Below are 24,658 nucleotides of genomic sequence, written 5' to 3'. Positions count from 1 at the left end.
TTTCCCTTGTCAGCTCCTCCTCCTTCCCCATCCATTGGCTGGCGGCACCCCACATGATAAAGAAAGGAAAGGCAGGCACATGATTGGGTGGTTCGGCTCTGCTTTCTGGACGCCTACGGATGCCGACGAAAGCAAGGAAGAGAGGAGGTCAATTGTAGCCTTGCCAGCCACTTCTAAGAAATTCAGTTCTTCTGTTATGAAGATGGAGGAGCTACGGCAGCTTTAGAGTGCTGCTCGTGTTGGCATTGATTCATTTGGGGGCATTATGGCCCACCCACCCCCACCTGCCTGCTGCATGTCTGGCGGGGGAGTGGGCATATTAATTCATTATTTGGGGCATTATGGCTGCCCACCCGCCCAGGCTTCACTTCTGTTTCCCTAACGGGGTGGGGGGAGAGGAAGGGGAAGCAGAGTGTCGCAAAGGGCCTTTATTTATTTTTAATTGCAACGCTCCACTCCCCCTTCCTCCTCCCATTAGGAAAACAGAAGTGGGGAGGCACACATAAGAAAAGAGTGACAAGTGTGTGCTTTTCACAGTTCCTTGGCTCCGTTTATCAACCCCCTTTTAACATCCAAGGCTGTTCTTTGACTCTTAATCACTTAACATGCAAAGTTAGGTAAGAGAGTGGAGAAATCACTCAAACATTACAGACCTGTCCTTGGCACATGAGATCCTATGGGTCCACAAGATGTTGTAATATTAAGCAGTGGTCTAATCCAGCTAATAGATCTAATCCTATGGGTCTTTTAAAAGTATACATGATGAAGGAGAAGAAGCCTCTCTTCCTAGCTCTCCCATATTGGAGAAAGGTCAGTAGTTGTGCAAGGTTTCATTCATGGCCATTTCATTTCCTGCATGATTATAATCTGCTATCTGCCCATTCTGTATCCCATCCCATCCAGCCTCACATTTATTTGAGATACCTTGCCTCCTGAGATTCCTAATGCCCCTCCCTTCTGTCCTTTAAGAAACTTCTGAAAATTTATCTATTCTGCCAGGCTTTTAGGGGTGTGTGTGTGTGTGTGTGTGTGTGTGTGTGTGTGTGTGTGTTTCCCCCCACCCCACCCCGCTGTTGTTGTTTTAATTATGTAAACCGCCTCAAGTCTAAGGGAGTCAGGCAGTCAATAAATTTGGTTCTGCTGTGCTGTAATTTACACCTTTGAACTAGTTGGGATAGTTAGCAGAGTCTACATTGGGCCAGGAGAAGGAGAGGAAGGCGGTGACGGATGACGGGTGGTGGTGGGGGCCCATTTAACAAACTTGTCTCTGGGCCCAAGCCAACCTTGTTATGCCCCGGCTGAGAGATCCAAAATAACCAACAGAGTCATGCTCTGTCTGTCGATTCACTGGTAAGGATCATCCATCAGGCCACCCAAGGCCGACAACCCCATAGCCTGCTCTAAAGACAGTTTGAAATGGGTCTAGATAATCAGTTTCCTCCAAAACTGCCTGGAGCTGGTTAGCCACCACTCTTTCAATCACCTTGCCAAACCATGGGAGTTTGGAGACTGACCTATAACTATCCATCACTAAGGGATCTAGGGAAGGATTCTTAAGAAGTGGTCTAATCATTGCCTCTTTTAAACAAAGAGGCATCCTACTCTCCCTCAGTGATGAGTTAATGATATTAACTAGGCCATCTACAACAATTTCCCTGCTAGACAGAATCAGCCACGTCAGGCAAGGATCCAGAGAACAAGTGGTAGGCTGCACTGTCCCAAGCAGCTTGTCCACGTCTGCAGGCAACACAGATTGAAACTGATCCAGTCTAATACTGCAATAGGGATTGCTGGACACTACCTTAATAGACTCTGCAAAAACAGTGCAGTCCAATCAGCCCGAATACAAGAGATTTTGTCCACAAAAACCTCATTGAAAAATCCATCCACTCCCACCTCCCCAGTCTCTGTAGCCATTGTACCAACACATACATTATATGGTGCCAGTCTCTCTTTTGATCACTGTGCCCAGGAAAGCATTCCATTCTTCCTTTACTATTTGCTTCATAAACCAATATCAATTCCAAAGATAACTTGTACAACTTAAATCTCAATGGCTGACATGATACTCAAGCTCTACATAGATGGTGGGGCTTGCAGCACCCCTGCTGCACATCTGGAAGTAGCAGCAACGAGGCTTTAGAGATCAATTGGCAGCACTATAAATGTTTGTGTATTTCTTCCCTTAGTAACAAATGAGAGAAAATGTAACACTTCAAGTGCTACCACCTGATCTCTCCATCCTCGATGCTGCTTCTGGGTTCACGGTAGTGGCACTGCAAAGCCCACCATTTACACAGGACTTGCATATTGTTAGATATGTTTGAATTGTTTAGTGACTCTGCAGTTAGGTTTCACTCTACTGGGCGCTTTCCAAATTGCACACTACAACAGTGTCACTACATGTCCATTAAGTGTGCTTCTGAACAACCTCTGTTTCAACAGTGCAGTCCCTGAGCTGTCAGCAAGGTGCCATTCACATTTCTGATGCCTTTCGGATTGTATCCTTGTGTTTCAGTCTTACAACGTTGCAAATCTGTTGCAGAAAAATAGCTGTATTTTCCTGTTGTTGCGCAACAGGAGGGTTGCGCAAGCTATTTACATTTTCAAAATTATCCTGCCAAACCGAAGCATTTTACTGCTGATTCTGGAAAGCACTTGGGAATATGTTGAATCTGCCAAGATGTTGCATTTGCTGTAATGCTTTGTTGAGAGCTCTGTGTCTGCCTGGAGTTATTCTGTGTAATACTACACAAGATTTTGCAAGTATCATGTCAGCCACTTTATTTTGCCCCCAAATATCCCCACGCTTCTTTCTTTGAAGCTATCTGTTGTGACCATTCTACAAGTTGGAGGAATACAAGAACACTTCAGGATACCTTGATCTGGATCCAGTGCAGAACTATAATGTGGCTGCACCCTCAAGGAGCCAATCATATTGCCTTGCTGTTGCTAAACGAACTTACCAGTTGTAGGATTACCATCTGTCAATAAAATTATAATTGAAATGCTTCCTTCCAGCAGTAATTCAGAAGAAGTGGCCTTGTTCAGCTGATCTGTTGCAGTCAGGAGGGCTCTATTGATATCTGTTGCTGTAACAGGAAAGAACACATGACAAAGAATGATGCCACCGACTAGAGGATTGAATTTGATCATCAAATACCTATAGAAAATACTTCCATGGTAGATGGGGAAAGGAAGTTGTGGGTGGATCAACTGTATGTATGAAAATGTATTTTACACTGAAATGTGCCTTATTTTGCCACATAGCAAGTCATGGCCTGATGACTTAAGACCTTCTGCTCCTTCACACAGGACATGCAGCAACCTATGTCTTATATGCAGGTCATATATGCACTCAGGAACAGGAATAAGTTCTGCAAGCAAAGAGGCCAGAACCATTTAGTGGTTTGTAGGGAACAGCAGGACCACCTGGGCTATCAACTCATCTACCACTTTCCCATTATGAATGCCTCATTTCCCAATCCCCTTATATGGAGCCTCTGAAGTTCCCCTTTGTGTCCTTTCTCCCACAGCAATGTAATGTCAACAGTAATGTATATGAACACACAATGTTTTTGCTAATACTGAAGAATTCAGCACACTGGTCTACACTTAGTAATAGCATTTCTTATCATTAACCCAGCACACGATGATGAATAATTGTTGTCAGTTCTTTGAAAAAGACCCCATATTTGATTAATTTAGTAATCAAATTAGGTTTGTTTAGTAAATGAGATATATCACAATTATCGGTACCAACAAAAAATTTTTACACACCAGGAGTTGACACCGACTCGACGGCACAACTTTACTTTGCACCCAGACCCAAGGAGACACGGAGACAGTTACTTTTGGTGAAATTGGCCACTTTATTAACATTCCAAATTGCAGTGGACTTGTTGAGGAATTCAGCTGGGATTGGCGCTCCACCCCCACAGTGCGGGCATTCGCAGGTCGGCCACACACGTGGCTGCCTTACCCTAAGGCCTAGGGCGCTGGCACCTTGGCTCGAGGTGATTTGACCGCTGACAAGCGGGAATGCCCTTCTCAGCCGACCTAATGCCAGGTCCCTGCTGTAGGCGCTATCCGTCCGATGCTGTCCAGCCATACGGAAGGAAGCCACCTAGAGTGGGGTAGGAGTTGAGCTGCATCCCCGATCTGTCGAGTTGGACTGGGCGGGTGCCTGCTCTGACCCCGCCCCCTAGAGGAATGCCTGACCAATGGGAGCCGGCTCCCAGTGTCACATGCTCCTCCACAGGGGGCTGGGGCAAATGAGCCGCGCCGCCTAGAGCTGCGGCGATCAGCTGGCTTATTTCTGTTTGAAAGCCTCCCAAAAAGTTTGACAAGCCTCATTAGTCAACAGATTTACCTCCTTGAGCGCGAATGGTCTGAACATATTGTTTAGCCAGTTGTATATTCTCCTCTGTTGCTTGCAATAAAGATGGCTTCCACTCCAACACACTTCCACTGAAGAAAACTAAGTTAAAATGATCTTCAGGATTTAGATCTTCCAAAATCTTTTTCATGGCCTCTTTTGTCTTTAAAATATAATAAAGAAGCACATAATTTTCAGGTACAAATCTAGGTCAGAATCTGAAACATAAAGGAAATAAACAGTTCTTCATTCAAAGAAAGATCTCTGAGTATGTGTGTCTAAATGCCATATATTCTATTTCAGTTTTCCTATGCAGAAGTGCTTTTTGTGTAGCGACAATTAAGGCACTAACCAACTCGAAGGATTTCTATGAGATAGCTGTTTGGGGCGGGATTTATTTTCCCTTTCCCTTTTGTATGCTGCATTCCAGGATACACTAAAAAATAGCTGCAGCACACTGAAACTCATGTTAGGTCCAGACCACGATTTGGGGGGAAAGGAAGTCTCCCTTTTTTCCCCTGGAACTGTCATGCTTTTGGTTACTCTTCAATGATAATCCAGATTATATCATTGACAGATCATTGCATGCCTGTGTTGCCACCCTATGCTTTAAAGATCTGATTCATTGCCATTTGGGGGCAATAAAATGAAACATCACAACTGCCCTGTCCTGGCCGGTCAGGCAAAATGCTATTGACCCTTGTGAGGGCTACTGTGCCTCATTCTCCTTGCAGATTATACCTGTGGTTGCTTCAGCATGACTGGTGGATTAATGATGATGAACGACCTCCTACCTGGTCAGACTGTGTTCCCCATCAGGAGGGATGTCATTAATTACTACTTTCCTTTCATAATGTCTTCTTTTATAGTGAAACAGTACTATTTTCACATGGCGGCGGGGGGGGGGGAGCCCTGCTCAGACATTATGTTTTACAAGTGTACGGATGTCTGTACACCCCTACATGTTATTGTGTGAATGACTGTACCTGCATTTATTTTAAAAGTGAACCTGGGCACAGGCCTCTCAAATGCATGGTATAAATAGGAAGTGTACTGCTGTACTGTGGGGAATTATGTTGAATGTGTGGGTTAATGTACTGGTGCACAGATTTGTACCTGTACACACTGTACACTTGTTGAAACTGAATAAGTGTTGAACATAACATGTGAACAGGGATAAAGAAAGCTAGTGATTAAAGTTGCCTTCCCCAAGAGAGAATAGAAGTTAAGAGGCAATAAATGGGCAATAATGTTGCAATTCATCACTAATCCCTCAAACACATTGAACAGAAAGCCTCAAAAAGGTCAGAGTTGTAAGGATAAAACTACTAATCAAAATTACAGGGGATCTTAGCTGAACAGAACTTACTTGTGAGTAAACATTACAGAAGGAATTTGGGCACCGATGGTAATATAACGCTATATGAAGTGCTGTCTGGAATCTAACCCCACTTCAAACTGGTTTTTCACTTTTGTGAAAAAGCAATGTTTAAGCAGCGAAAGGGCCTTAATCTGGAAGCAACCATAATTTGCAATACCACATGAAACAGAGAATTTGGGTGATGTGTCCTTGTACCACTTAAAGGTTTCTTCTTGAGAAAATTACAGCTAAAATACAAATTACTTTAAACCCATTTTTGACAGATGGATTCAAAGCTAGAAGTTGACTGAAAACAGCTGAAAGGAGAAATTTGGCATAGGAGCACAGAGCATGTGTGTGTGGGGGTGTTAATATGTCCCCCTTTTGCCAGTTTTGCACCAAAAATTGGTGCCTAAGATTTGCTCCTGAAGCAGTTATTTGCAGAAACAGCTGTTTGTGATGGGGGAGACAGTCAGGGGCAGAGCACGGGTTCCAAGAACCTGTGTGCAGCTGCCATCGGGGCACCTGCCAGCAGCCGCCCCCGGCACCCCTTTTCTCACCCCCGTTCTCCCCACCCCACATGCAGCAGCCCTTTACTCCTCACCCCTTGTGCTTTGGTGGTGACATAGCAGCAGCCTCCCTGAGGGAGCAGCCCAGGGTAGGCTGCTCTGCCCACCCCACCCCCACTCAGCCACTGCCACACGCAGCAGGGAGAGAAGATGTGCGCCCCTTGTGCATAAGAAGTGGCACCACTGGGGGGGGGAGGCACCATGGAGGGGTGCCACTGGGTTGGGGGAGTGGGCGGGAGGCCCGAACATGGGCCACCCAAACACAGGCCACCTAGGCCCTCCTGTCACCACTGGGGACAGACATTTGGGTGTGAAGGCCTGATTTTTGGCACAAAAACAGTAAATCCTCCCCCACTACACATCTGTACCAAATGCCTCCCCCCCGCCCCCGGGCTGTTTGGAGGTTTAAGACAAGTATTTCCAATTCTTATTATCCACTTCTTGATTTAAGCCTGTCTGTTAAAAACTGGCATGTCGTTTAGCTCTCCGCAGCTCCCGAAATGTCCTTTCTGATATCTGTTAAAAGAAAATCACCACCATGAGGGACGATTCCCACCTCATCCTTTAACTGCATTATTTTGGACCCCTCTTCAGTTCATTTACTTCACAGGAGACAAAAGAGCACATTTTATGGACATTGCCTCAAGAACTGAAATGCGGTAGTGAGGTGGCAATAATATGTGGTTCAAGAACCCCTGCTAACTTGGCAAAGAGGCACCTTTTAATGTGGTGATTCTCTTTATTTAGCAGAGGGAGAGTAATTGGCCCTATCCACTCCCAGCACAGTACCTCCAGTGACTGTTGCTGGTGTCTCTCTTATGTTTCTTTTTAGATTGTGAGCCCTTTGGGGACAGGGATCCATCTTATTTATTTATTATTTCTCAGTATAAACCGCCCTGAGCCATTTTTGGAAGGGCGGTATAGAAATCGAACAAACAAACAAACAAACAGAAGAAGACAAAGCCTGTGGTAGGAGAACTGAATTGGTATGCTGCTGCTAAGGCAAATTGAAGCACTACATTTAAATCCCCCTCCACAGGAACATAGGAAGCTACCTTATACCAAGTCAGACCACTGGTCCATCTAGCTCCGTATATTCTACACTGATGGGCTTCTCCAGGGTTTCAGGCAGGAGTCTTTCCCAGCCCTCCCTGGAGATACCACCAGGGATTGATCCTCGGACCTTCTGCATGCAAAGAACATAGGAACATAGGAAGCTGTCATATACCGAGTCAGACCATTGGTCCATCTAGCTCAGTATTGTCTACACAGACTGGCAGCAGCTTCTCCAAGGTTGCATGCAGGAATCTCTCTCAGCCCTGTCTTGGAGAAGCCAGGGAGGGAACTTGAAACTTTCTGCTCCTCCCAGAGCGGCTCCATCCCCTGAGGGGAATATCTTGCAGTGCTCACACATCAAGTCTCCCATTCATATGCAACTAGGGCAGAACCTGCTTAGCTATGGGGACAAGTCATGCTTGCTACCACAAGACCAGCTGTCCTCTAAGAAGACACCCTACGATTGAACTAAGGCCTCAGCCTGGCATTTTTATGATTGAAGGTTGCTCAAAAGCAATCATATGTAAGCAGCCTAAGAGGCAGTAGATTTGGTGGGGGGGGGGAGGTAATAGGCAGGCCAGGAGGCTTTACAGACAGGGCTTCTAACCCAAATCTCCTCCAGGAGAGAGTGTGTGCGTTCACACACCAGCCAAACATACCTCGAAGTCCCTTCAAGATCCTTGGACCCACTCCACACAGAGATCAGGCTTTGTCTTGCGAATTCTAGCCTATCTTGAGTTATTTCCGGGTTTTTAAAATGCTGGTTTTAAGCTACTTTTTCTGAAAACGCTGGAGCAAATAGGGAGAGGCACTGATATAGACGCATTAGCGTGATAAGAGAGATACTCTCTTTAGAAATGCAGATATAGCTCTTTGGTAATCTCTCCCCCCACCCCCGCCCCATTGGCTAGAAGGAAAACTCAGAGGCATGCCATGTGAACTTGCAAAAACAAAAACTGAGAGCAGAAGGGAGGGGCTGCTTCCCTCAATGCTGTGAGTGTAATTTGAAGTGGCTTTGCTCAACATTTACCCCACAGCATGAAGCCATGTGTGAATAAATCCCAGGCCATTCTGACTGAAACAGACTCCAAGAGGACCAACAAACCCTTTCCCCTAATTTCCAAGTCTCAAAGATGCAGGTGGCAGGGATCAGCAGAGAGGTAGCAAATACACTGGAGAACAAGCATCACCTAAAAAGAGACACTGCCTTTCTCATTAGAACTCCAAAGCACTTACAGTAATTGGACAAACACTGTGAGTAAGCTTCAGAAACATTTCTATCTTGAAACAAATTACCTGCTGAATTTTGCTGCCCATCATAGATCCACTCTCATCTATAACAAAGACTACATTTTTGGGAATAACTGGCATTTGAGTGGGTGCAAAATAATGCACAAAATATCCATTAATGATCTGAAATATACCAAAAAAAGGTGGCATGGGTATGTTACAAGATGCATGTAATTCAATACAACAACATATCAAATAATGAAACTAAATTTGGCTATGGTATACAATGGCATCATCGCATACTGCACAGGAGGAGGCAATGGTAAACCCCTCCTGTATTCTACCAAAAGAAAACCACAGGGCTCTGTGGGCTCCAGGAGGCGAAATCAACTTGATGGCACACTTTACCTTTACACAATGAAATTACATCATTCCATTCCAGAAAATGGTCTTTTACCTGTATATCGCCTGCGGTGCCACTCCTGTTCACATCATAACGTATGAGAAAATCCCCATCTAGCAAAGTTTCTTCCAGTTCCGGATGTTTCTTTTGTTGAGTTATGGTTGGTTTAAATGAAATGTGAGCCTGAGTATTAGGCACAGAAGCAAAGAGTCAGTCAAGCTAACAAAGGAGGGCAGCAATTAATGTTTCAGGGGCATAAGACCTTTGGCCTGTGCTGTGTACCTTGTTCTCATTCTGCACGATTTTGAGGGCATTGCTTAGTTCATTAGTCATGAAGGTGCTGTTGGTTTCCAAGAAATTGATACCTTGGGGTTCAAAGATATGAGCATCAATCTGAAGAGACAAAGAGGATATATTAGGGTCATTTTTCCATGGTGATATAACTGTTGCACTAATGACAAAAGTCTCGTCAGAAAATTTACCTGAAAATGGTTAACAAGCTGTTTCGGCTTGACTTTAATAAGCAGTTCATACTTCCCATGTTTCAGCTTTAGTAATTCCTCATATATCAGCTCAAAAGTAACCTTTCCAGCTGCTGCAACATTGACTGTAACATGAAACTGTTCAAGTTTTCTTCCAGTTGATCTGAAAATAAGAAAACTATTGTATAGTCCTTATTCATGCAACAATTTAGCAGCTCATGGTAAAGTCTGCATGGTGTTGGTTTTTAGGGTTGGTACATTAAAAATCTATCAAATGAAAAAACAAATTGCGGTTTTAACAGGGCATTGGATGATTGCATGTCATAACATTGCTCAAAGGCTTTGGTGATATAGCCCCCAGTCACCCATGTGTGTTGAGGAACAGAGGATCGTGCCTAGTAAATGTGTTAGATTAAGAGGCTTTCCAGTTTCCTCCTTGCCTTCCAGTTCTGTGGTTCTTCTCATGGGAGGCCCAAGCTGGGGAAAAACAAAAACCTGAAGTAGTTCTGCTGCTTACTTGACCAATCCGGCACTTTGCCCTCGTGAAACAGCAGCATCGTACTGATCTTGTGCAGATTTCTTTTCTTTTATTGTTCCAGGATATGTTTTTCCATCAATAGTCCTTCAAAATAAATATTTTGTTCAATTAAAGGAGTAGTGGGAGGGGACACGTTTGTAGAGTACAGAAAGAGGCAGGAACAGAACCCCGTGACATCTAGCTCTAGGGTGATTTGCACCCAGAGAAAGAAAATCTATATCCCCCTTTTTGCAGCACTGCCTCTTCTTAGCGTCTTCCAAGTCACAAGTTGGAACTCTTAATAAACTCAGCATTCAACTCTTAGTAAATTGTTTGCAAAATTGTTTTGGCTACTTTATGGGAGACAAATATATCAACTCCTTTCCTGCTGCTATTTAATTCTGTAAGTGACTATATGGACATCTGGGAAGTAATCTCTCACTGGCAAGTAAATTCTCCTCAGTGGGTCTCTAGAAGAATATCTTGGCAATGGTGCCAGTACTAGTGACTGAGAGGCCCAAGCAATGGACTTACATGCTGAAGTTTGTTATGAAGGCTGTCTTGGGCAGCTCTACTTCAAAAAGAGCCTCCTTGGATTCATTAGCTCTGTTGACAACTCTGCTGGTGATGACTGTGTGGGCAAACCGTGATGCAACTTTGCAGTCCACATTCAGGCTGTAAATTTCAATGTCATTCTGCAGAGGAGGAAGAGAAGAAAGATTGTGTGGATACAAGTTTGATATCTATTAATGGACTTTTGGAGAAGGGAGAGGTTGCCAAGGAAATTGGTAGCAATAGTCTGATTCAAATACTAAAACTTAAAGACATGAGAGTGCCAAGTTATACTTTTATTAGCATTAGTAAATAAGTTCTTAATATATTTGGTTGGAGATCAAGAGGGTATTTTGTATCAAATAACATAAGAACATAAGAACAGCCCAGCTGGATCAGGCACAAAGCCCATCTAGTCCAGCATCCTGTTTCACACAGTGGCCCACCAGATGCCTCTGGGGAGCCCAGAGGTATGTGCATGCCCTCTCTCCTGCTGTTGCTCCCCTGCAACTGGTATTGAGAGGCATCATGCCTCTGAGGCTGGAGGTAGCTCACAGCCACCATACTAGTAACCATTGACAGACCTGTCCTCCATGAATCTGTCTAAGCCACTTTAAAAGCCATCCAAGCTGGTGGCCATCACCACATCCCATGGCAAGGAATGCCATCGATTAATTATATGCAGTGTGAAAAAGTACTTCCCTTTGTCTGTCCTAAATTTCACAACCTTCAGTTTCATGGGGTGACCTTTGGTTCTAGTGTTATGAGAGAGGGAGAAAAAATTCTCTGTCTATCCTCTCCACACATAATTTTATACACCTCTCATGCAACCCTGTAGCTTCCTTTTTTCCAAACTAAAAAGCCCCAGATGCTGTAAGCTAGCTTCAAAAGGAAGATACTCCAGGCCCCTGATCATTTTGAATGCCCTCTTCTGCACCTTTTCCAGTTCTACAATATCCTGCTTAAGATACGGTGACCAAAGGTTTACACAGTACTCCAGATGTGGCCACACCATAGATTTGTATAAGGGCATTAGCATTTTTATTTTCAATCACCCTCCTAATGATTCCTAGCATAGAATTAGCTTTTTTCACAGCTGCCACGTACTGAGATGACACTTTCAATTAGTTGTCCACCATGACCCCAAGATCTCTGTGTGTCACCGACAGCTCAGATCCCATCAGCATATATGTGAAGCTGGTGTTTTTTGCCCCAATGTGCGTCACTTTGCACTTGCTTACATTGAACCGCATTTGCCATTTTGTTGCCCACTCACCCAGTTTGGAGAGATCTTTTTGGAGTTCCTCACAATCCATTGTGGATTTCACCACCCTAAATAGTTTAGTGTCATCTGCAAATTTGGCCACTTCGCTTTTTACCCCAACTTCTAGACCATATATGAACAAGTTAAAGAGCGCTGGTCCCAGTACAGATCCCTGGGGACACCACTTCTTACTTTCCTCTGTTGTGAAAACTGTCCATTTATTCCTACTCTCTGTTTCCTGTCCTTCAACCAGTTACCAATCCACACATGAACCTGCCTCCTTATTCCATGACTGCTAAGTTGACTCAAGAGCCTTTGGTGGGGAACTTTATCAAAAGCTTTTTGGAAGTCTGTGTCAACTGGATCAGCTTTATCCACATGCCTGCTGACACTCTCAAAGAACTCCAAAAGGTTAGTGAGGCAAGACCTGTCCTTGCCGAAGCCATGCTGGTTCTCCTTCAACAAGGCCTGTTCTTCTATATGCTTAACAATTTTGTCCTTAAGTATGCTTTCCATCAATCTACCCGGCACTGTAATTTCCTGGATCCCCTCTGGATCACTTCTTGAAAATTGGAGTCACATTGGCTACTTTCCAGTCCTCTGGTACGGAGCCTGATTGTAGGGACAAGTCATATATTTTTGCTAGGAGATCGGCAATTTCACATCTGAGTTCTTTCAGAACTCTTGGGTGGATGCCATCTGGCCCTGGTGATTTTTAGCTTTTCAAGACATTTTAGAACATCTTCCCTCATCACCTCAAATTTGCCCAGTTCCTCAGCCGCTAAACCTGAAAAACTCAATTCTGGAGAGGTTATATGGTCAGTACCCTCCGCAGTGAGGACAGATGCAAAGAACTCATTCAGCTTCTCTGCAATCTCCTTATCCTCTGTAATAATCCCTTTCACATCCTCATCCTCTAAGGGTCCAACCGCCTCCCTGGCAGGTTTTCTACTTCTGATATATTTAAAGAAGTTTTTGTTATTCCCCTTGACACTTCTAGCTATATGCTCCTCAAACTCTCTCTTTGCATCCCTTATTGTCTCCTTGCATTCCTTTTGCCAGAGTTTATGTTCCTTCCTGTTCTCTTCATTTGGGCAGGACTTCCATTTTCTGAAGCAAGTCTTCTTCCCTTTTATAGCTTCCCTGATTCTACTTGTTAACCACACTGGCATCCTCCTGAACTTGGTGGTACCTTTCCTCTTCTTGGTATACATTCCAACTGTGTTTCTAGTACTGTGGTTTTAAATAAGTTCTATGCTTTCTGGAGTGATTTGACCCTCCTTGACTTTCCCTTTCAACTTCCTTCTTACCAGTCCCCTCATTTTTGAGAAGTTTCTTCTTCTGAAGTCCATCTGTGTTGGACTTCCTTGGCAATGCTCCACTCGCATATATGCTGAATTGGATTGCACTGTGGTCACTGCTGCCCAATGGTTCTGCAACTCTGAGATCTCGCACCAGGTCCTGGGCACCACAGAGGATTAAAGTCGTCATCTCTCTGGTTGTTTTACTAGTCTGAATGTTTAAATGTTTTACTTGTCTGAACAGGTTTTGTTGGTTGTACACATTGCAAGATAGTTTCTGGCTACATGTGGCATTTGGCAGGGCCAACATCCTGCAGGCGGCGGGGTGTCCTCTTTGAACAGTCACTGACCCTGGCTAATCTGTCCGTTGAGTCATTGACATTGTTAGCACTGAGCACAAAGGGCACATATCCCCATTGTTTGGCTGAGTGCCCTGATCCTATTGACTGCTTGCCCCCTCTCCCCACCTCATCCCAACCTTCTTTGGAAGAAGCAGGAGACTGTGGGGAGGGGTATGCTCCCTTCCTCTGTCACTAAACCTTCGTCCTCCCCATTCCATGTGGTTGCAATGGAAAGGGGAAGAGACAGAGACAGAGCCAAGCAGTATCTTCTCCCCATTTCCTCTGTCTCGGTCCTTTCTCTTAGGAGGGAAGGGCAGAGTAGGAGGTAGATAGCTTCCCTGAAAAGTACTGTTAACCCCACTTCAAAAGACTAGTTTAAAATATTGTGTGGCAGCAAAGCTGCTGCAAACCAACCCAAAATGAAGGGATTCATTTTTGAGGGATGATATAGTAATGCACAGTAAACCCCCAGCCCCCCAGTTTCATGTGGTGGCACGGCCACTGAAAGAAGTGATGGGGGGAGGAATGGAAAACAAAACACGTACTTGTGGGTCAAACAGGGGTGCTGTTAGGCCTGGACCTTAGGGTCTAAGGAGGCCACAGACACCCTGCTCTCCTGGAGGGCCCCAGCAGCCGGTCAGTGCAGGGACTCTCCTCCCCATACTGTAGTCAGTGTGGGCCCCACAATGCCTCCTAGGGATTTGCATGGAACCATGGCAGACTGGCGGTTTGGCTGGTTCAAGGGTGGAGGGGATCTCTTTAAGGACAGGGAAGCATGCCCATACTCCTCCCATCGCATTCCCCCTGTGGGGGAGGGGGTGCCTTTTAAAATGGTCCAGTTGGGCAGCAGCATATCTCCTTGCCGCCCCGGTGCCTCCTCGGACCAGAATTGACTGGAAGTAACCACTGCGCATGCACACCTTAAAGAGATGCCCCCCACCTTTGAACCGGCAGGTGCCAGTTCCATGAACACCACTCCTGCCCCTTCCGCTGCCCAGAATGCCAGCAGCCTGGCTGGCCATTGGGAGGCTCTCTCCCTGCGCACAGGCAGGCTGCTTCAGCTGCTCCCCTTCCACCTGATGTCCAGCTGTATGGAAGGTGGGAGGGGTTTGCATGGAGGCCTCTGCCTGCCTCCCTGGCCCTCCTGCAGTGCGGGCTGGCAGGCTGCCCAGCAGCAGAGGCTGAGCTTAAAGGAGTCAGAGGAGTCCAAATGAGCTGCCCCGGACTTGTGCAAGCCCTCTGCCCTGCTGCCCCTCTCCCCCCCCCCCCATGGTCTCCTTGTGTCCTGTGCCTGTCTCATCCTCAGAGCCACCCAGAAGCTGGCTTGTTTGTGGGTTATTCCTTCCTGCTTTGTATATTTCCAGGATGGCTTAGCCTAGGGCTTTGGAATCAGGCACACAGGTAGGACAGGATGGGAGGGATCTGTATATTTAATTTGAAGTGGATCCAACAATATAGTGGCACTGATATATGCATTCTCCTTTACTGTATAGTGCCATGTATAGTGTACAGCTGCAACCAACTATTAATGTTAACCTTTTAATTGCTTTATAATTTTTTTAAAGTTGCTGTAATCTCTAAACATTTTAAATCTTTTGATTGTTGGTTTAATAGTTGCTTTAATTTTTGTGTGTTTGTGTGAACCACCCAGAGCCTTTGGAGTCAGCTGGTATATAAAATAAATTAAGGAAGGAAGGGAAGAAATGAAAGAGGCAACTAAATTTATTGGTCTACGAAAGGGTTAAAAATCTGTTCTGTAAAATCGTTTCCTCTCCTCTGTTCTTGGACTGGTTATTTAGTTTCAGTTGCTGTATTGAATCTTAAGAGTTTCCAGTTGTTTGAAATAGAGCATTGACAGTAATGTTTTAATATTGAAATGCATTTGTATTTGCTCAAGTTTGTAAGATCTTTGTTTTGTTTGTTTTACTTACACATTAAAAGAGGTCTTAAAATCTTGTTTGGATCAGTCTGTCCATTGATTTTTAATCATTTTTAAAAATTCCCTCATGCCTGAGAATCCCTTAGAGGGGAACGATCAGCAGGACCTTGTCCCCTGGCCGCCAGTGAGATCCCTACACCCACAGTGAAATCCATGGGGGTTGTGTGGCCTTCTTTTTTTCCTTTTTTTTTTAGGGGGGGGGCGAATGCACTCTGTTCCTGACCTGTGGTTGCATGGTGAATGATCATCAAGTTGTGTGGATTCTTTGGTGGTTGTGTTGTCTTTCCCCCCTTCCCTTTCCCCCAATACACTCTGGCCCAGACTGTGGGTTTGTGGTGAATGATCAATAAGAAGTGTGAGTCCTTCAGCTGTTCAGTGGGTGGGAGGGGCTGGCAGAGGCAGAGCACTTTATGTGCTAGAGATGTGCATGAATCAAATTTTTCAATTTGATTTGAATTTGAATCAAATTTTAAAAATTCATTTTGGATTCCAATTAAATTCAAATTTAATTGACCCTGTTTTGGCACCTTTTTTAACCAATCAGGGGGCCTGGGTAGTTTTTTTTTTAAGTGCCAAATGGCTCTTGAATCAAATTTGAATTGAATTTCAAAAATTTGATTAGAATTCAAATCTAATTGCCCTTTTAAGGGGTGATTCAATTTTTAACTCAAATCACCCAGATTCAAGTACAATCTATTTGAATTTGAATCACTTTGCACTTCCCTACTGTGTACTGCTGCTTCAGTCTGTGACTGAAGTGAATCAGAAGATCTCTCTCCCTCACCCACAGTTGTACTAATACATTCTAGTGGCTCAAGAATGCTGTGAGAAACGTGTGTGTGTGTGTGTGTGTGTGTGTGTGTGTGTGTGTAAAGAGAGGATGCTCATTTTGAAAGTGGGGGTCCCCATTAGCCCACTAGATCCAGGCTCCAAAATTACCTAGCTTCATCACTGGGACCAAAACACACCACCTATATCCTAAGTAGACCCCAGAAGTTATCTAAAGCAGGTTAATTCTCTATCAAGGCCACTCTGCACTCAGGGTGAACTGCCTTGTCTTTCTCCTCCTTCCACAAAGAAAGACAGCAGTAAGCTAATGGGCCAAATAGCTCAGCAAAGAAGATCACAGATAAGGCTGGTGAAGGTAAATCCCCTGCTAACTTGGCAAAGAGGCACCTTTTAACGTGGTGATTCTCTTTATTTAGCAGGGGGAGAGTAACTGACCCTATCCATCCCCAGCACAAGTACCTCCAGTGACTGTTGCTGGTATCTATATGATGTTTCTTTTTAGATTGTGAGCCCTTTGGGGACAGGGATCCATCTTATTTATTTATTATTTTTCTGTGTAGACCGCCCTGAGCCATTTTTGGAGGGGTGGTATAGAAATTGAATAAGTTAATAATAAACAAAACAAAACAAAACAAAACAACAACAATAATAATAATAATAATAATAATAATAATAATATCCTCCCCTTCTCAAAGGAGGTTGAGCAAGCTATACGAACCTAAGAGATGCACCCATCAAAAGTAATTAGATTACCAGACTGTTCTGTTTATGCAGATTCCCCTTCTCATATCTGTGCACTCTCTTTTCATGACAAAAGCCTTGGCATACCTCGGCCATTCCCAAATTCAGGGGGACTCAGGAAGATAGATCAGCAGCAATGGGATCCCTGCCGCCCACCCCACCCCACCCAACCCCACCCAACCCCACACACCTGTTAGACAGCAACAGTCAAATGGAATTTACCCCCAGGATATGTTTTTGGATATAAGAACCCCCAACTACACAATGTGCTTCCTTTTATGCCCCCTCAGTGGCATAGTGAGGCTGGTGGTGGCCCATGTTTGGCCACCGTGGCCCCTGGCCCTGCCCTCCTCTGACATCAGATGCCCCGTGACTGATGCGGGGGCGTGGTTTCCCAGATCGATCCGCCCTAGCAATAAATCAATAAATCCAGAGCAGAGACCCAAGTAATACGTCTGCAAGTGGGAGCCAACCTGGGAGGTGGCAGGCAGGGTTGCGAGAGGAGGGAGGCCGCCCACCCGCCCACCCATCCATGTGTGGGGTGTGTGTGTGTGTGTGTGCACGCGTGTGAGAGAAACAGAGAGTAGGAAGCGAAAGCAGAGCTCACTCCATGCCCGCTCGACCAACTGCAGAGCGCAACCGTGTGTCTTCCTTGCTGCCAGGGGTAGCTTTGCGTTGCTCTTTCACTCTTTTGCCATCTCCCTCGCACGCGGCTGTAGAGGCAAGACAGAGCAGGAGGCCGGGCTGCTAGGGCGAGAGAAGCTGGCTGGACGGCCAACCAGCTTGCCCTTAGTTTGCGGGAGAGCCGCTGCTACCATTTTCAGCCAAAGCTCTCGCAAGTGCATCTCTAGCAGATTGGAGACATCGGTGCCGTTCTGGCCACGCTGGCAAAGCAGTAGGGCCGATCAGCAGTGAGACTAGGACTGGCTCTGAGTCCCTGCCCAGTTAGGAAGAGTCACTCCAGCCGTGCAGCACGGCCCATTTTGAACCAAAATAACGCCACCTTGTCTGACGTCAGATGCGTGGGGCTTGTCTAGGGCCGCACTTGCAGCCCCTGATTGGGGGGTGGCCTGGGTTCTTTGAACCCTTTCGCCCAATGGTGGCTCTGCCTCAGCCCCCCTGTATGCTATACTTGGTACTCCAACAGATTTTGGGGCAATTCACAATCCCCCGGCCACCACACAAGGTGGTGATCAGTATTTTGTGCCCCTTTCCAGACTGGCTTCCTTGCCCAGCCTTATCTGTCCAGTCTTCCTCGCTACCATGGGTAGCTTGGTCCAAGGAGGAAGCAACCTCCTGGAATTGCCTCCAGCTATTAATCCCTCCAACCTTCCTGCCTCTGATCACACTGAGGAGCGAGATTCTGCAGTTCTTCCAGCAACCCCAAGATCTCATCGTCCAGATCAGGTGATATGAGCCCTCACCCCTCCTTGGGCCCAAACACAATCTCTGTTTCCCTTTCTGAAATCCAACCCCCTCTTTCCCTAAAAGCCCCTTTCTCTTGCCCACCTGGGAACTTACACAATTAGGACTCTAAGCTAAAACACCTCATTGTAGTTAAATGTATTTTTGACAGTAATCAGGGGTGTAACTATAATAGGGCAAGGAGAGACAGTTGTCTGGGGGCCAACTGCCTTGCCCCTCCCAGAGGCAAGTCACATGAGTGACTCTCCCAGCTGCACACCCGCCCGAGCTTCCTTCAGTTGTATTCATCCTCCGAAATCGATGTGAGTGTTAAAACCTGGAGCTACCAGAACAGCATGTCTTTCTCTAGTACCATGAAATGACTTGCATCATCCACAATTTACAAAACCTTTTAAAAAATAATTTAGGATGATGATTTTACTCTGCTTTTTGTTACCACTATTCGGCCTCATTTAAGATTTCTTTACTTCATGAGCTGAGCTTCAGTGGCGGGGTGCATTTTAAAATCTTGTCTCTGGGCCCACTCCAACCTTGCTACGCCCATGACAGTAATATTACTCTAACCACATTTTCTTCTTTTGTACCCCCTCCTACAATAAATATATTTTTATTGTTGAAACTTAAATCTTGTCCAGGCGTTTCTTGAGTCCAACTATTTGCACAAATTGAAAGTGATGTAGAGCTGTCCATTAAGAGTTAATTTCCCCACAAAGCCCAAATATTGGGGTGCGGACCAATCACCCCTGGAGCACTTCTGTTAACAAGCCACCTTTTTAGTGGTGATTCGCTTTACTGTGCAAGGGGAGAGCAACTGGCCCTATCCATCCCCAGCACACCATCTCTCCAGGGGCTTCTGCTGGTGTCTATTTTATGCTTTTTTTTAGATTGTGAGCCCTTTGGGGATATGGAGCCATTTTAGTCATTTTATTTACTTTATTTCTATGTAAACAGCTTTGGGAAATCTGTGTTGAAAAGCAATATATAAATATTTGTCATATTTGTGTCAGCATATCACAGTGCTTTCTGCTGTGTCCTAATATCCCTTTTTGCAGCCCAAAGCAACCTGAGTTTGCATAGCTTGACTTGTGGGCAAAGTCAAAGCTTTCATTCTCAAAGCTGTTTCATAGATTGACCTGAATGTTCATCAAATATTATTATCCAAACATTCTGGAATGATGACAAATAATTATATTTAGCATTCCTATCCACAGAGTTCAGTCATGTAGCAAAATCCTTCCCTAAGTTTATGAATTCAATTTCTATTAGAATGCACCCTGTACTTATTGTAACTCTCCAATTAAAATTAGCTTAATTTAAGGACTAGATATTGCAAATATGCAAACATTTCTCCCATGTTCTCATGAAATTAGACACCAGACAAAAATGGTAAATACCTGATGTTTAGCAGGATATGCTAATACTATCTGTGAAGAAAAGACCAGCCATACGAAGAAAATATGCTTCTCCATTTCAGAAATGGCTAATGACTGATCCACAGAGGGAGAATTAATTTACTGGAAAAAGTTAATGAATAACAAGGATCTGGAGAAATTGGTGGAAATGAGTAAGACTAATATTTACACATTAGCCAGTAATAGAATTCTATGCACAAGGCATTCATAGGAACATAGGAAACTGCCATATACTGAGTCAGACCATTGGTCTATCTAGCTCAGTATTGTCTTCACAGACTGTCAGTGGCTTCTCCAAAGTTGCAGGCAGGAATCTCTCTCAGCCCTATCTTGGAGTAGCCAGGGAGGGAACTTGAAACCTTCTGCTCTTCCCAGAGCGGCTTCATCCCCTGAGGGGAATATCTTGCAGTGCTCACACATCAAGTCTCCCATTCATATGCAACCAGGGCAGACCCTGCTTAGCTATGGGGACAAGTCATGCTTGCTACCACAAGACCAGCTCAAACAAGACAACCTGCTCACAAAGTAGACCATTAGCACATCTACATAAAGCCTAAAGTCTCCAAATAGAATTTGAAAATAGGATTTCCTCAGAGTAACAATGCCTCTCTTCTCATGTTACACTGGTGGCATGGGAACTGCTTCAGAACAGGCTTCTTCCCTGTTCATGTTACTGAGGTAACATGAGAAGCCCAGGGCCATGTAGAAAAGCCCATGATGTGGCTGCTCCCCATGATAGTGCTCGCGCACCGAGAAGCAATATTGGGAGGAGCCACAGCATGAGCCTGTGCATCCTTGAATTATCCTCGTGGTATGAGAAGGAGCTGTGCTGTAGTAGCTTCTCTGCCATTGATGGAATGTATGGAAGGGCTTTAGGCTGCTGCCTCCATTTTGCTAAAATGTTTGGGAAAATGTGACTCCTTGATAATACATCATTTACATGTAATTTGCCGATTTGCCACCGATTCAAGGTTTTAACATTAGCTTATAAAGCCCTGAACAACGTGGGCCCCAAATACCTGAAGGAACACCTTCTCCCATACAGACCTGCCCATCAGTTAATATCTGTAGGAGAGGCCCTCTTGGTAGTGCCACCATTGTCAGCAGTTAAAGGAGTAAGAGGCCTGTGAAAGGGCTTTCTCTGTGGTGGCCCCTAGGCTGTGGAAGGCCCTCCCCTCTGAGGTGCGTCAAGTTCCGACATTGTGCACATTCAGGAGAATAGTGAAGACTCACCTCTTTACCCTAGCCGTTGACTAGAGACGTAGTGGTTCTTCCTCTCTTATAGTGCTGAATTTTAATTATGTTTTATATTGGCTTTATTGTAACCCACTCTGAGACTTTTGCGTATACGGCAGGCTAGAAATGTAAATAATAAATGAATAAATAAATATTGCAAAAATTAAAAATAAAGTAGAGCTGTCTCACCAAAACAAAACAAAAAACCCACCTTGGATACAACAGTTTTAGCTGTTTATACTTCCCACTAGGGATGTGCAGAAATGGTTTGATTGCAAACTGGGCTGGTTTGAGCAGTTTGTTTGCAAACTGCATCAAACCAGCTTGAGCTGGTTTGTTGAACCGACTGATCCAACTGATCGGTTCAACCAAACCAGTTCATATACCCATGGTTCAGTCCAATTTGGCTTCAAATTCAGACTAAACTGCACCAAACAATTCATGCACACTCCTACTTTCCACAAAGAGAAGAGCAGCCATACAACACATAACAAAATATGGCTTTTCCACAGAAGAGAATTCGTTTACTGGAAAGAGTTAACAAACCACTAAGATCTGGAGAAGTTTGGGAACAAAACATTCTGCTAAATGTAACAATTTCTGCCACCTTTAAAAAATAATATAGCAGCCAAAGGGAGGGGGTGTCATAAGGATCAAGACCTCAGCATGTGGGGAGGGTTTTGTTTTGTTTTTAAACCTTTTATCTTTGTGCCCTAGAGGAAAGTTGATAACAGTCCCAAGCTGCTATAAGCCCCAAGAGGAATGTTTCCGTCCTGGGGCTTGTAGTTAGTGTTGTCACATTGTTGTTGTACAAGGCTCTGTGCTTGTATCATCATCATGACAGGCAGAAATTCAGCAGATACAACTTTCCCCCCATCATCTCCATGGTAGGGAAACTACACATGATATATCCACTGTCAATCATATGCAAAATGCACAGGGCTTTGGCCAAAATCAAGGTGCATTTCCACTTATAGCATCTCCATCTCCCTCTCCCTCTCCCGCCCCTCTGTGTTCTGATTCATTTCCCTGCCCCAGCTGCTAATTTAGTTTGTTTAAAAAACAGTAGATAAAATGACACATTTAGCATCTGTTTCCAGCTGAACAGTTCAACATTTAAGTCACTGTGCACTCTCACTCTCTCTCTCTCTCACTCACTCACTCTCTCACACACACAGAGGAGAAATGACTAGAAATGGTCTATTTCTTAAAGCGGAAGCATTCACATGTTTAAATTGGTTATTTCTACAGGGCATTTTGAAAAGATAGTTTCCCTAAGAAGCGTCTCATCCCAATACTGCATTTATCTGCTTTGTTGACTAACCCACTGATTGTCACTCACGTATGTATCCTGGCTGACATCTAGACCGGCACTGTGCTAGTTCAATCAGCTATTCCGCCCACACAAGTCACATATCTGAGCGAATGCTTGATCTCTTGCGCTCTTGGTCTGTTTGCACAAGCGTTGAGTTTGTGCAACAAAGATAGCAGATAGTTTTGCATGTTTCCTGCAACACATATGGGCTGAGGAAGAGATTTCACAGCAGCAGGCAGGGATACTAGAGGTTGTGCAAGTGTTGCACCAGTGCACCATGAGTCTGAAATGCAAGTTCTCGGCTTAGCAGAACTAGCTAGTGCAACATGTTTGTAGGGCAGTGTTAAGACTGAATGTCTGCCACCAACCCCTTTACAAATATCCTGGGCTACAAACATCAGATTAAACACAAAGAATCCTATGCAGCTCTTCAGGATCACCAGTCTGCCATATACATGGTCTCCTGCAAGAACTGGATTTGCTACAGTTCAGATACAGAGTGCAACAGCTCCACCTGCTGTAACGTCTACAGAAATGGCCACAAAGCACGTTCATGGTGTTCATTTGACTCTGATACACTTGGACTAGAAAATGCACTGGCAACGCAATAGAAGTAGAGTTGTGAGACAGTCGAACAGATTGTACCACTTCAGACTGCAGGTGGGGGAATTACATTTTTGGTAAATGTAATGTTCTCCCTGCATGTAGAAAAATTAGTGAGTGGAAAGTGGACCTGTGTTTAGAGTCTCTCTGTGCTGTTTTGTACTTGCAAGGATTAAACAAAATATATATGTATTGAGAGTGGCTGTCTCAGCTCCTTGATTTTAGAGGATTAAATGAAAGGCATGGCTCACACTTGTGGGCCATGCAATTCTTCTCCCCTCTCGCCCCATTACAAGAAAGATGACATTTGACACACACACCTATATGAGCTCTAAAAAAAGCCCCCAGAACCTTTTAAATACACAGATTCCACCTACCACTGCACACTCCAGAAATTTAGGACGGTACCCTATACTTTTCTGAACTATACTGTATGTAGAAGGTATTACTCAGTTTACCCAGCCAGAACTATTTGAGGAGGATGAGATTACAACACAGACAGGTAAATCCAAAAGAACAAATTAAATTGCTCATTCACTGAACTAGCTACCCATTTTTCCCAATCCTATTCATTTAGTATGTATATAGCATTGGACAGTATTCAGATCATTTCATCTATTTCCATAATTATCAGTATTATCTTCATGTTGCCACTGGAGGGTTAAAACCGAGAGACAGTGGTATGCGTAAGGCAGCCAAATAAGTTACGGTTAAGGCAAGATTTGAACTGGAGACTCTGTGTCACATTAATTTTTCATCCTTGGTAAAATATACCTGTATAACCCATATGATGATTGGAGTAGACAGAGAAAATTGCTGCTTCTCATTCAAACATAATAATCCATAGAGATTTCTAGTCCTTGCAATGGCCACTACAGAGACAAATAGCCCCACCATGAAGCTCTCTTCGGCAAATGCTTTATTATGGTACTTGTTTAAGTACTAGAATTGCCAGCAAAGTCCAGAACTATCCCAAATCTGGTGGCAAGTGTTTAAGGCCATCCCCACAGCCTGGCAGTGGGTGGGACTCCCCCCTTGGAGATTACTGGAATTAGGAAAGCTGTCAGAAAGTGCACTTGCTGCAAGAAGCAACACTAGGCTTATGACAAGACTCTGAACAGATTGCCGTTGTCCTCATTTATCTATACTAGCAGACCAGCCTGGGCCTAGTGAAGCCTATTGTGCATTACTGCTGGTGCTGCTGCTCCCATGGGAAAGGGAGGGATTCCATTTTTGTCTTGTGTTGGAAACAAGTGTGGCCAGCATAGGTGTAGCATCCATTGGACAAGCAGGGACAAATGCCCCTGGTCCCAGAGGGTCAGGGGGCCACCAAGCAGGCCGCTCTGCTGTAGCCCCTGTCCTGCCCTGCCCCACCACCCTGCTGCTATTTCTTATCTGTTGGCTTCTGGGGGCTGGGGGTGAGCCGAGTGGGGCAGGCAACTCCACCCATGGCAACAGTGGCAGGTGCTGTGGCTGGCAGGCCTCTCCGGCTGAACTGCACACTTTCACAGTTTGACTATGGACATTGCATGCCCGTGACGTCACGGGCATGTGACGTAAATATTCGAACTGTATATGTGTACAGGCCGGCCAGAGAGTCCCACCCTCCACAATGGGGGTGGCCTGCCCCGCTCAGCTCACCCCCCACCCCCTGGAGGACAAGAGGAGGAGTGGCAGGGTAGGGGGGCAGCAGCAATGTTGGGGGCAGCCAAGGAAGAGGTAGGAGCAGTGGATAGATATTGGTT

The 24,658-nt window shown here is 44.9% G+C and overlaps 1 protein-coding gene across 2 annotated transcripts in view; it reads right to left on the bottom strand.

The window, feature by feature from the left end:
- Positions 1-19,816, bottom strand: part of LOC128344664 (inter-alpha-trypsin inhibitor heavy chain H4-like) — a 52,789-nt gene extending 32,973 nt beyond the window's left edge. For both annotated transcript variants that reach the window (XM_053295308.1, XM_053295309.1), the window contains exons 1-9: positions 19,742-19,816; positions 10,530-10,690; positions 9,996-10,100; positions 9,479-9,641; positions 9,279-9,389; positions 9,051-9,179; positions 8,660-8,776; positions 4,373-4,541; positions 2,967-3,092 (exon numbers count right to left, since the gene is read on the bottom strand). In XM_053295308.1, coding sequence (XP_053151283.1) covers positions 2,967-3,092; positions 4,373-4,541; positions 8,660-8,776; positions 9,051-9,179; positions 9,279-9,389; positions 9,479-9,641; positions 9,996-10,100; positions 10,530-10,690; positions 19,742-19,816 — 1,156 coding nt within the window. The remainder of the gene's footprint in view (positions 1-2,966; positions 3,093-4,372; positions 4,542-8,659; positions 8,777-9,050; positions 9,180-9,278; positions 9,390-9,478; positions 9,642-9,995; positions 10,101-10,529; positions 10,691-19,741) is intronic.
- Positions 19,817-24,658: the final 4,842 nt, after the last annotated feature.

The sequence above is a fragment of the Hemicordylus capensis genome, chromosome 2, assembly GCF_027244095.1.
Source record: "Hemicordylus capensis ecotype Gifberg chromosome 2, rHemCap1.1.pri, whole genome shotgun sequence".
Taxonomy (NCBI): Eukaryota; Metazoa; Chordata; class Lepidosauria; order Squamata; family Cordylidae; genus Hemicordylus; species Hemicordylus capensis.
This window is presented reverse-complemented; position numbering and strand designations above follow the sequence as displayed.